Here is a 13,322-nt window from a genome sequence, read left to right as displayed (position 1 = left end):
TTGTTCTGCGTCGCGAGAAGCTGCAGTCCGACCACAGTAGTACACGCCGAGCAGCACCGACGACGAGGCTGACGGGGGCACGTTCCTAGGGCTCAGAACAGCAGTGCTACGGTGTCGTCTACGCGCAAAATCTTCACGCGGCGGCCGCCCTCTTGCCACTACTACTATCTAGAACACTGTAGTTGCGGCATTCGCTGCAGTATGGTGGCTAGAAGGGGAAGTGTGACGGACGGAAGCGGAGGGCTGCAAAGAATTGCGATGAAAACGACTCGCCTGCAGACTGCTGCGCCCCTCCCGGTGGCAAAAGGGTTTATCGCAACACACGCTCTGCTTGCAGCGCGCGTGTTGAAAGGTCACTTAGGTTCTTTGTATTTTGACTCTGGTGTCTGCAACTACATGAATTGAGCACGTTTCACCCGTCAGATGGGTCGTGCGCCTAAATTCTGGGATGAAAGTTCCGAGGTGAAATTTTGGGACACCGCCAGGGGCGCTGCCACCAGCAGGCAAAATAGCGGTTTCAAAAATTCTGAGATCCGATATCGCAGAGAGTTTCCAACTGTTCGATCGAGGTCGCATGGTGTGTATGCAGTGTTTGCAATACGAGCTGTGAGGAGGTGACGAACGCCTTGGTCGTCTGCGAGCGTTTTCAGCCTTTCCACTTGATTTCCTCCTCGCCACGCGAAGACGCAGCGCATGCGCACTTGCGACCAATCTTCGCCGGAGGCGTCCGCCATTAAATAGCAAATGTACCCCACGGTTTGAGGATGGACCTTCTCTACAAGCTAGGCTCTCTCAAACTTTTCACCCCGCCTTGCGGCCCTCTTTATCATTGCGCGTACAACGCCCGTCACACTTCCCCTTTTAGCCAAGATAGCTGCAGTCTCAGCTCCACTGTACTTCTTTAACGTGCATTCCACACTACCGAGATCACAGTTCGTTGCAGACGCATGGGTAGGAGCTTGACCTGAGGATGCGAAGACCTCTGTCAGGCCACCCATACACCAGTGCTGGATACTGACGGTTATTTCCACTTACCGGCTTACTCGAGCCAGTATAGTTCTGCAGTGTGAAACTAACACGGTGAAGCGAGCGCTCGTGGCGCATAAAATACCTGCATGGCCGCGAATGATGTTATGGGTAAGCTATGTATAGGCCATAGGGCGTGCAATCCTCAGATATTACTACTATATTTCGTTTCACCTTAGGTCCAAGCGCGCACGATTTTATGAGCCGTACGTCCAATCAAACGCACAAAAAGCGCAACGTCATGCGTGCTCTCTGCACTTGATAGGACTAGCCGGCGGAGGAGCACGCGCAGAGAAACGGCGAATACCGGTTAGTCCTTTCAACTGCAGAGAGCACGCCACGACTTTGTGCCTCTTTCGCTGTTTGATTGGCCCTTCTGCTCATAGGATCGGCCACGCTCGGACCGAAGCTAAAACAAAATATAGGCGAGATTGTCATGAGATTACGTCACCAAGCGGCAAGGCTCCCAACTACTGTACCCTTGACCGTGCGAGAACTATTGACGTAACCAGCGCGATACGCATTGCGCTCCTCGCTGGCCGATTTTGAAGCGACGGGTAGAGAGCTCGCGCTCGCGTCATTTCGCTTCCGTTGCCCTTTAATCCGAAATCACACTGCTCACACATCATACAAGAGACAGTCTGCAAACACGAGTCACCGCAATATCCGTTGTTCGAATGCCGTGTGCCAAGTTTCCTCCTCGAAACCATCGCCATGCGACATTCGAGGCACGGATCTCGCGTTCGAATCTGTATGCAGACCATCTTTTGTATGATGTGTAATGCCCGAGTCAGACTTGAGCGACAAGTGGCAGCGACAAGCCTTAAACACATCCAGCATGCTCGCGATGGTACCTTTGGCAGGCGTTTAGTCGTTCGGTGCTCGTGAATTAAGCACGATTGATTGAAAGCTTGTGAAATATACCCTTGCGTGCATGATGCTCGTGTGTGAGCATAGCCTTCTTTATTCCACATAGCCTGCCAAATCACGAAGGACTCTGGTTTGAGGCTTGTCGCTGTCGTTTTATTTATGTTTGTCGCTCGAGTGGGACTCGGGAATAAGCAGTGTGACCCCGGCTTTAGCCCGCAGGTGTGGGTGAGGATCGATTACGGTGAGCAGTAGGCCTCGATTGTTACCTACAACGCTACGGATTCAACAAACGGCAGATGAATCTCCGCCTAACGAAGATGACAGCGCACAGAGTGCTGCCCGACGTTCGAACGATTTTGCATATGGTCTATTGAGCCAATACCACATAGAAAGCTTTATGTCATCCGCGAACAGCAACACATTATATTTTTACTACACATGTGGCAGTTTTTTGACAAAAATCAGAAACAACGAGGCCTTAGATTTGAGCTTTGTGGTACTCCTGACATGGGCAAAAAAGATTTGAAACGATATTTGAAACACGCGCAACACATCGGCAATCCGACAGATAACTGTAAAAACACACCAAAAAAATTGGGGTAAACCCATTTTTTGACAATTTCCGTTAAAGAAAATTACGGCTCACCACATCAAAGGCCTTCGATAGATAAAAAAATAGCATAAACTTGACCACGAATTAAAATAAGGGGCACTGAGTATTCCAGAAAGCTACAAAGATTGAGGTACGCCACCATGTCGTACGCAACCCGACGGCTTGGCTCGGTGCCACGAGGAGAAGGTGAAAGCTCAAACAGCTCGTCTCATCCTACGATGGACTAAAACTCAGTGCTACAGGTCGCCATGTCCAATCACGAACCTGTTAGAAATCACGTGGTATATTTTCTCCATCGCACGTATCAGTGCGCCAAGACGCTTCATGCGGAGGCGAGGTTTTCGTCTGCATCGCGTCTTGCGGCCGCTTCGTCTGCTTGCTACTAGTGAGGACTACTGAAAGGATTAAATACCGCCTGGGAGCGATGTGGCAAAGAGAACCCGGGATCAGAACTAGTGGCCATTAAAAAATGAAGATGAGTAGAATCGAGTGTTCGACACTCTATGTACGGACCTCGTGCGGAAGGAAGGTACGGGTCCGGATACGCGTTACTTCCACAAAGATTGGATTGGATTGTTATGGCTAAGGCGAAACGCCTTTATGTCAGTGTTGCCTGCGCTTTTCAATTTCTATAAACAGTTTACTTATTTACGATATATGGCCATGAATGTTTATGAAACAAAATACCATGTACCTTTACTTCACCGATATAAAATAGCGTGCTATCACATCAGAAAACCATATGCGTAAGATTAGTGCTCTTTGTGCTCTGCGTATCAGAATTTCTCTCGCGCACTCTTTCGCAATGCGGATGCACGCTTTCCTGAGGTAGTGCTCTGCCCGCCAGCCTTCTGGCCCTAGTCCATTGTAGGGTGACACAGAGTATAGGGCCTACGGAACGGACGACATTCGGCTTGCGTAGCTGACTCCCGAGCAGACTTGTACGTAGTTCAACTACTCTATTCAAACTACTGTATTTTAACTGCTTTTCTGAGTTGTTTAGTAACTCTCAATTACATTTTTACTTCGATAATTAGTTGTTTACTTTTATTACTTGTTCCGAGCAACTTCTACTCAAATTACAAATTACTTCTGAATTTTAGTGGTTGTTTTGCCTTTCAACAAACATTCCGGCACAAAAAAAAAAGTTAAGATGTTGGAAAATCAGCTGATACTTGCAAAGAGGGTGAAGCATGTGGCGTAGGGATGTGGGAAGGTGAGGAAGTGGTTTGGAGAATTCGAACCCCCCCCCCCTCCCCCCCATTTTTACGAGCTTCCCATTGTAACAACATTTCTACGAGGCGCAGGGAGCGAACAGACAGGCGCAAGAGAGGCAGAGCAACTGTGGGATTAGCGCCGAGGACTGACGTTTCTTTGTGTTTCGAAGCTCAAGGAGACTTGGCCCTTGTGAAGAAAGGGCTGTTCCCCGCTTGTCCCAAACGTAGGAACTCTCGCCCACTACAGGAGCACACACTGCATCCTCACTCAAAGGAGGCAACAAAATGCAGCCCCCGCTCTGAAGCTCATCTGGTGCTTCCGCAGTTCGTGCTGCACTCGAAGAATCGCGTGCTAAAAAGCGACACAAAGGTGACCTTTTGCGTTGCTGTTCCTCCCAAAACTCAAATTATGTAGATCTTTAAAGATTCGAAGATTGTTCGAGAATCCTTAGAAACTCCCACAGCGTTTTTATATAAAAATGTACACACAATCAGCGTTATGAATTGCTCTAAGTACTTGACGTACTAATGTTTGCAAAAATTGTACTTCACATGAAGTACATTCTCTAAGCATGTACTTGTAATTTACTAAAGTATTCTTTCTGGTTATTTCCGAAGAAAGTAATACTTCCGACTCCAATATGCATTCCCCGAAATTGAAAAAAAAAATGGCGTATCGTCGTGTAAAAACGGGCTTTTTCGAGACGTCATCTGGTCATATCTCTGAGTGAAGTAATAGCGGCGATAAGACCGACACAGATAAGTGCGTTATAAGTTAATTGCATTAAATAGTTCGTCAGCGAGAGCAAAACAGCTACTCTGTGGCGACTTGACTTCACAATATTTGCTGCCACTTCCATAACAAACTGATGCACTTCCGATTTCCCCGGATGCCGTGCATACAAGTTAAAAAAAAGAAAAAAACACTACCGGCAATGAAAGGGCCGAATGAAAGAATTTGTTAAAGCACCTGTACTTTACCTTGAAATACAGTCAAACCCGTTTATAACGAACAGCAGGAAACTCTACGATCAGTTCGATATAGCAAGTAGTTCGACATAGCGAAAACCATTTAGAACGAACTTTCACGATGCGTTCGTTGTAAGGCGAGAGCTTCTCCTTCTTTCTCATGTCTACACTTCCGCCTTGTAACACCCCGCTAAAAAGTGTTTTTTTTTCTTTTTTTATGCGTACAGAGTTTCTTCTTTTAGCTTATCTCCCCTTCTGAATCGCTTCTCTTCGTGGGCAAACGCTTTGGGATGAAAAGCTCTTTTTTTTGTGCGTGCGTGCATTGCAGAGAGTATTTTTTAGCTTTCTACTCTTCTGAATCGCTTCTCTTCGCTCAATTTTGTTCGCAACTTGAGCTTTTGAAATTTTCTTTCTTTCCTACTTCTTTTGGGGGGAAGGTACAGGCTAAAAGACGATTGTTAGCGCGTTTTTGGAAACCTTCCCGTGGGGGAAAAGTGCGATATAACCAATATGTTGTTTGTTATAAATTGTTTGTTTTAAATTCATTTGTATTTAAATTTTTTCAGAGTTCGATACCGGCATTAAATCGCTATACGTGGGTTCGTTCTAAACGGGTTTAGAAAAAAATAAAACGAGTTCAGTATAACATTATTTGAATTTTTGTTGGTGACCCGGACGTGATCAATGTAGATTCAAGTAATGTTCTACTGAACTCGTTTTATTTTTCTGAGAGACTACACACTGAATGATGACATTTAAACTACGAGGAATGTTCACGCGTCCTAACCGGGCGCTGCTCGCAAGGCCGTCTGCCCTCTTCTCCTCTCTCCCCTCTTGCCGTGGGGGCGACTTGAGTTGTTTAGTCCAGAGCCGTATATTGGGCGAGTTTGGCCAGTGGGTGTGGTGACGAAGGCGCCGGAGTGGAGAAAAGTAAATGAAAGGGAGGAGAGCGCCGAAGGAGCGAGAGACAAAGAAGAGAGCAAAAAGGAGGCGACCGCCATTTTTTAGCAACGCTGTCGGAGACTGGTCGGAGAAGAGCACTGCTGAGGCTACGCATCGTCTGCTACGGGCCGACTTCTTTTTCGCCTGAATAAAAGTTTGTGTCCATACGCCAAAAAATCTTCATTTATTAGCTTTTTAACCCACCGAGGAATAACAGAATGTCATTTTCTTGCCAGAGCCAGCTATATAAAAGGCAACAATCAAGATTTAGATGTCGGTCCCACGCATTCCGCCGGGAGAATGATCGAAGATGGCGGCCCTCCCCACTCAAGTGGGAGCAGCCGGGAGTTCACGCGCACGCGCACATGCCTCTCGCTCTACGCCGCGTGCTGATTGGCTCACATGGGATTAGAGCGTTACGGCGGCGAGATCATAGACTGACCAAACTCTCCCAATATACGGCTCTGGTTTAGTCTACCCTTACGGAGGTCTGGCCGTCTGGCCCGCGTGTTTAATGTTCCGTAGAATGAAGAAGAAAGGGCGTAGGCTGGGGATGGAGGAAAAAGTAAAAGTCAGATGTTAGTCAGCCGTGTGACTGTCCAGTCCCTTCCTTCGTGTTCTTGTGTTTCCGTGTTCAGCTGACCTGATTGCCTGTAGCCTACTAAGGTGGAGTCAGTCAAATAAGACCTAATTGCTTGAGAATTGTGGGTTCATTTAGAAATGCACACTTTGTATATTTCACTGCCATTAGGGAAGTTCGCAAAATTTAGACAGGGAGGAAAGTCGTCCTTAATTTTGCATGTCACGGAGGTTGACATCGCCATATAAACGTCAGATAAGAGAATAAAAATTCGTGAGTTCTGTTTTGTAATTTCTGTTTTATGCAAACTTTAGTTAACTCTCATTAATATGTGTAAACTATATAGAATACATGCATGTCTCGTTAATACGGACTTCGTTAATAGAGATAGCCCGATGTATAAAAACGTTTTTAGGGACGAACTGGGTAAATACACTCATATATGTCCGGTTATTCTGGACATTATTCAATATACATTCATATATGTCTGGTGAACTCAAATTCTGGATGAATTTATTGTCAACCTTCGTGTCCTTATTAACAAGACATTACTGCATTAGCACCCAGGGGGCAATGTTGGAGTGGTAGTTGTTTCCTCTGGAGTTTCTGGGGCCTCTGGGGGAGGCTCTTTTGGCGTCTCTCCAGGTTCGGGCGCCTTTGTAGAAGGCTTCCTGGTGTCTTCAGTCGTATTCTTGCAGCTGTTGTTATATACTTGATTCTTGAAGGCGTCAGTTTTTCCGCAAGCATTCCCATATATAGATTCACACAATTTAGGTACAGGTTGACTGACACATTTGTCATGAAGGTAGAGCTCACAAGCAGCTCCTAGAATGAAAAACAAAATTAAACATCAGCACATTCTTCTGATTGACGCAGCTGCGAAAGAATGCAATGTTTAATATTTACTAGCACACACTTGTGTGCCATTACTTGTTTGTGTTGTTTGACTAGTTCAAGGTCAGAAAATATTTCATACCACCGAAAAAAGGTGCACTGAGACGATACGTTGTATAAGAAAACAAATCACATCGTCCAAGTAGAAAGCGCGGTACCGATATAAATTGCTTCGTTTGCAGAAGTGGTAAATAATTGTAATACTACGTTATCTTATGATATGTGGTCTCTTGAATTGATCCCCTCTAATTTCATGGTACGCCTAACATGCTGAATGCCTATTCCATAAACTAAAATATGTTTGAGGTTAAGTGAGTTACCGTATCAAAACTAACCATATAGAACACACCAATGCCTCATACTTACTAAACCGGATAATAACTTTCAACTCGTTATAACCTCCATTTTTTTAACAATTAATGGGCGTGGTCAAGTAACGCTTATTGGACGATGCGCACGAAATATGCCGAGTTACCAGCCCTATACTGCTCTTTCCATCTCAACGTCGTGTCTGAAACTAAATCAAGCTGAATTAATAGGGCATGTTTAATTGGATGCAGTGGGTGTGACGCATTTGTTCTTTGTTTCAATCTGTATTTTATATGTAGTGGTGTTAAGCGAGAAAAAAAAAACAATGCTTCTTATCTAAAAGTTCAAACACACGCTTAGTTTAAAAAAAAAAAAAAAAAAAAAAGAAATCCCAAAGGAGCGTGGAAGGATGAAGGGGATTTGACACTCGAAGCCAAAGTATTAGCATCAGATTCTCGTTGTTTTTTAAATGCATTGGGAACCTGTCGTCCACAAATTAAAATATCATTGTCGATCTCTTGTTTTCATTGGGCATCCTTTCAAATTTAACGCTCAATATAAGAAAATAAGAGGACGGTGGTCTCTCGAACGTTCTAAGCAGACAGATATTATGACCCTACAAACATTCTAGAGGGGCGTTGAGTATGAATAAAATTTATTTAATTCCATAATTATTGATGCATATGCATGGTCACCATAACTTTTATCATCTTCAATCATGACACAGACGACAATCGTCATATATCCACCCCAGGAAGTAAGTTTTTGTAACATGTTTAAGCAACGGTACTGTGTTTTCAGAGCCAACCAACTGCATGGGTTGATGAAAAAAATATATGCGGGACGAAAAAATAAAAAAAGGGTTGTCTTTCTGTGCTTGGTGATCTTTTGTGATTATATACTTAAACCATTCTTTTAGATTTAGTAACTTAATATCAACAACTTCTAAAGAAAAACTTTAAGCTATCATAAGGAAAGGATATCTTATATACGTGATACGAATTCAAACGTGATACTTGAAAAATGCAATAAAAATAAATGTTTTGTGCAATATACAACGTTAAGCCGTTTTTCGATGCGTTATTGCCCTTTTTTTTACAATTTCGGCCACCAGCAATAGACCGCTTTAAGTATCATATTTGACAAGCCTATACATATGTTTTATTGAGTATGTCCACGGCAATAATTCTGCTGTCTACCTGCGTGCGGACACAGTGACACCGTCGCACGCTTTGCCAGGCTCGACGGTGGCGTGCTGTGTAGAGAAGAGGCGCAAGAAACGACGCCAGGTTGCGGCGCGAGAGCTCAACTTTAAAGCGTTTTTTTTTCTCTTTATAACAAAATTACTTTATTTAAACTTCCAAGAACTAAAGGCAATAAACTCTTATGTAAAAGTCACCATGTTTCCTATTTTTCTTTGGGCCACTTCAAGCCAGAATTGACGGCTCTTGAAACGGCAAAACGCAATTTAGTACAAATTTAAACGCAATTTTGCACAAATTTAGTTGATCTTCTGCGTGATATTTAGTTGTACGGCCTGAAACCTTTTTCTTGTTTTGTTTGTGCAGTATACTTACAGGGCTGTCAATAAAAATTTTACAGTCACCTGCAGCAACGAGATAGTTTGTAACAAAACTATCAAAAACTCAGAAAATTCTTACATATTCCCTATTTTTTAAATTGCTTCAAGCCAATATTCGTGATGCTTATTACATAGCCATCCAAATAACGTGTAATTTTTAGGAAAAATATACCACCTTTTTATAAATATATCTTACTTCTAGAGCCCTGCATATCCGGTGATTATGCGCGGGTATCTGCGAATATCCTCAGTAAACTTGCGGATTCGGCTAAAAAGGAATCAGATTTTGCGGATTGCGGATCGATGCGGTTGTATGGATCGGATACGGATATCCGCGGGTCCGAATCCATTTTGGCCGAGGCGGCCCAGAAACGTGTGTGACCAGACTGGATGAGTGAGTGATACAATGAAGTGCATCATCGAAGCTATTGCGAGGACAAACTGCTCTATTAGATTAAAGATGTCGATAGAGGAGAAAGTCATTATTTACGTCAATAAAAATTTGATTCTCAGTAAAGATTACTTTAGAACGCTATATCTTGCCAAAAATACTGTCCCTAGGAAAAGCAAAGAATGCAGGAGTATCAGTCGTCCCGGGAAGCGTGTTCTTCTTTGGCGGAAAAAAAGCAAAAAATGTTCCAACAAAAAAAACAAAAAAAAAACAACCTAAAACGTACAACCCACAAGAAAGTAGAAGAAACCTACATGTTGCTTATTCGCCTGCAAGTATATATTGAGGAGACAATTCGATCCTCTGGAGGGATGGAACTTGCGCCAGTGCGAGTTCTCGCACTTCATTCTTGTAGTGTATTTTGTGCATACCACCCCAGCATCAAGTGCACCAGCGGAGAGAGACTTATTAGTAGCGCGTATTAATTTAAGAGAGGCAAACCAGTCTCAATCCTTTCGAGTTTACGATATTCTGTTTCTTCAACCCAACAAACTCGCCAAGTGAAATGTTGTGTGTGTGTGCGTTTTCTTTTTCTCGACAGTCGGCACTAAGTTGTTCTTAAGTATACGGTTCCGAGCAAGCGGTTGAGTGTTCGTGTTTAAAACTGAAACCGATAAGAGGTGTTGTCATTATTGAATATGGCGATATTTTCCCTGTGGTGTACTCGCGTCTTACCACACTGTATACACGAGTATTTTGCTGCTGCGAATGAACGCCTTTCCTCCAATATTTTACTGTTTGACCTAAAAAAGATGACACAATGTTATTATTCTGTCCTTTGGCATTTTTCATGTTTATGAAATATGCGTCTGCTTGAAGTGGGTTTCACAAAGCGCAAAATAAAATAAATGCATAATTCCTTCCTGTTGAGCGCATATGCTGGCCAGACTGTCACTATCACGGACCCTCAAGATCTAATGAATACGATAATGCCGAATATGATAACATGACTTTCACCGTATTTCTACACGAAGAGGTCTTTCCAGAAAGGTAAGCAGACGGCTCATAATATACCATCCAGATTTTTTTAAAGATTTATTAATGCTTGGATTTATCATGTAAAATGAATGCGCAGATTGAAAGTCACATACGATTCCTAAATTAGCGGATGCGGTTCGTATACGGATGCAAAGTCTCCGGATGGTGATTGGATGCGGATGCGGATGATCAAACTGTTATCCGCGCAGGGCTCTACGTACTTCTCATGGAGAAGTAAGATATATTTATGGAGAAGTCCACGTCGCCCGACGCATTGAGAAGTCCACGTCAGCTGATGCCGCCCGTCGATTAGGCATCGCGTTTCGGAGTGTGAGGAGCCGCCCTCGGATACAAAGGGCACAGCGGGCCTGCTGTGGCTACGCACTGGCGGCACCTCCGATTATCGACACGGGAAGCGGCAACGGATTAACAACAAGGGGAAGCGGCAGTAAACTCCGTTCTTTCTTTGGACCTAATCGTGTCAGCTACCGTCGCCGATGGCGTGCTGTGCGGCGAAGAGACGTTAAGAAGCGACGCCGGGTTGTGGTACGCGAGTTCAAATTCAAACATTGTTTTCTCGGTTTAAGCAAAAATTGCTTTGATTAAACTTTCACAATCAAAAGACAAGCGATCGATATTCCAAACCCATCATATTTTGTATTTTTACTTGAACCACCTCAGGGTGAAATAAGCGGCTGTCTATGCGTCTAAACGCACTTTTTGGCAAATTCTGGATTTTTGTTTTACTGCGAGATATTTAATTGAGCGGTTTAAACATTTTTTATAGAATTTATACCTGCAGGGCAGTCGGTTAAAAGTTCTATTAAGTCCCCGGAGCAATTACATATAATTTTTTAAAAAAGTAACAAAAATGCGAAAATTAAAAGAAAATTGTGTTTAACAAAATATTTATATTAAACAAAACTGCAGAAACCCAACCACATTGCAAGACGAAAGCCGTGCAGATTTAAGAAAAAATAGTGTTGTTTTTCTTAAAAAAGCTGATTTTTTTTATAAATTATGGAGTGATACCTAGTCTTTAGTTGTTATTAAAAGTTAAAACCGCGCTCACGCCATCAAAAAAATATTTTCGTCAAAAATATTTTAGGGCATGGCTACGAACAATGCAAAAAAAAAGGCCATGATTTTTTTTTTTTTTAGAATTCGAAGTTGGTCGGGCGCAACGTCTGGGACATTTGACTTGGAATGACCCTTATGACTGCATATTCTCACCCATAACTTGAAAAAAAAATCATCCAAGCTTGCCGTTCCTCTTCTCCTTCATTTAGATATACTTCCAAAACACGTGCATATATTGTTTATCAAAAAAAATGCGACACAAAAATCCGTCCCTGCCCGAAGGAAAACTCCATCACTGTAACTCTGTTTGGCAGTCAATGTTTTCTAGTGGACCGCTGACTGTGCCTGACTGTACGTCAAGCATGTCTGATTGGCCAACAAGTTACTCTGACCGACAGTCAAACTCCAGTCAGACTCCACTTGTCGGCTTTCTGATGGTTTCCTGGTGGCAGTCGGCCACCGCGAAATGCCATCAAGATGTCTTGGTGGCGATTCTGATTGTACATCGATTGTTTCTGACTGTACGTCAAAAAGCTTTGACGCGTGCAGACAGACGTACGGTCAAAGGACGCAAAGTTCGTTCGGATACCACTATTTCGTCAAATCTATGAATACGAAAAATAATCTATGCACAAGAAAACGATTTCGGGACGTGAGCCCATAAAACCGCTGATGTTAGAGATACGACACGCAGCCGACCGACAACCTTGATCAGAAGCCCGCCGAAACAGACGCCGAACACGCCACTTCGCTTCGCCCATAGAGGCTTCGCCGAGCTTTCATGAGCAATCGCTCTCGACTCGTTTCGTTTGCCCGCTTGCTCCAACCTGTCGATCCTGCCCGGGCTCTACAATGTCTTATGTTTTAGTAGAATTTCTACTCGACAAGACCCAGCTTGTTGTGAGTTCCGACGATGTAAGAGACTTTAGCGGTGTGGTTGAAGACGACAAGGTGTACCCGGTCTACTGGGCCGGAGACGCGCGAACAAAAGGATCGTTCTACGACGCGAAAGTACTCTACATGGCAGGTAAGTAGAACTGAAGTACGGCGAGTGATGTACGAGTGCTTTGCATAACATGCTGAAGGCTTAACTGCATTTGCAGCCGAAGCATCTCGTATAAAACTAATGGTCAAATCGAGTTTCCAAAGCGATGGCATAGCATAGGGGTTAAGGTGTCCGATTTGTACGCAAGTGATCGTGGGTTCGGTCCGCGGTGGTCCTGCTTTTTTTCTCTTTTTTTTCTCGAACATTTTGTTTTATCGAGGCATTTTGTGATATTTATGAGTGCGTATAGATTTACTCTTATATAAATGCTTCCCTTATTGATGAAATTCCCTTGGCAGTGGCAGTCAGACGTCATCTGATGAACCATCAGATGACGTCTGATGGTCCATCACGTTCCACCAAGGCTGCTGACTGGCAGTCAGTATACCAAATTACGTATCTTGATGGAATTTTCAATAGGGTGACTTGAAGTAAAAAAAGAGGCCACTCATGTTTATATTATGTTCACATTTTGTCGTGTGAGCGTAAGAACAAGCAATCAATTTATAATACACAGAGATGCGTGTTCAAACATACTTCGAATCAAAATAGCTACGTGCTTGGTTCACGGGTTTGAGTCGAGGGCATCCAGGAAGCAGGGAACATGACTTCTTCGTTCGTGGAACCCACGAAATATAATGCGTGTCAAAGTGGTTCGTTATTCGAGAATTTCGAGTGCATGATTGAGTTAGATCCAACACAGGCCTGTGAGGTCCATTTTGCTATAAAAACAGCGTCAGTAGATAAACCATAATGTGACCATCAG

General features: G+C 43.6%; 1 protein-coding gene across 1 annotated transcript in view; it reads right to left on the bottom strand.

The window, feature by feature from the left end:
* Positions 1–6,773: 6,773 nt before the first annotated feature.
* The window catches only part of LOC120842739, a 45,072-nt gene continuing 38,523 nt past the window's right edge, over positions 6,774–13,322 (bottom strand). Inside the window, exon 5 of the mRNA XM_040213914.1 lies at positions 6,774–7,042. Within this exon, the coding sequence (XP_040069848.1) occupies positions 6,774–7,042 (269 nt within the window). The remainder of the gene's footprint in view (positions 7,043–13,322) is intronic.

This window comes from Ixodes scapularis, unplaced genomic scaffold (assembly GCF_016920785.2).
Source record: "Ixodes scapularis isolate PalLabHiFi unplaced genomic scaffold, ASM1692078v2 PGA_scaffold5__190_contigs__length_132052651, whole genome shotgun sequence".
Classification (NCBI taxonomy): domain Eukaryota; kingdom Metazoa; phylum Arthropoda; class Arachnida; order Ixodida; family Ixodidae; genus Ixodes; species Ixodes scapularis.
This window is presented reverse-complemented; position numbering and strand designations above follow the sequence as displayed.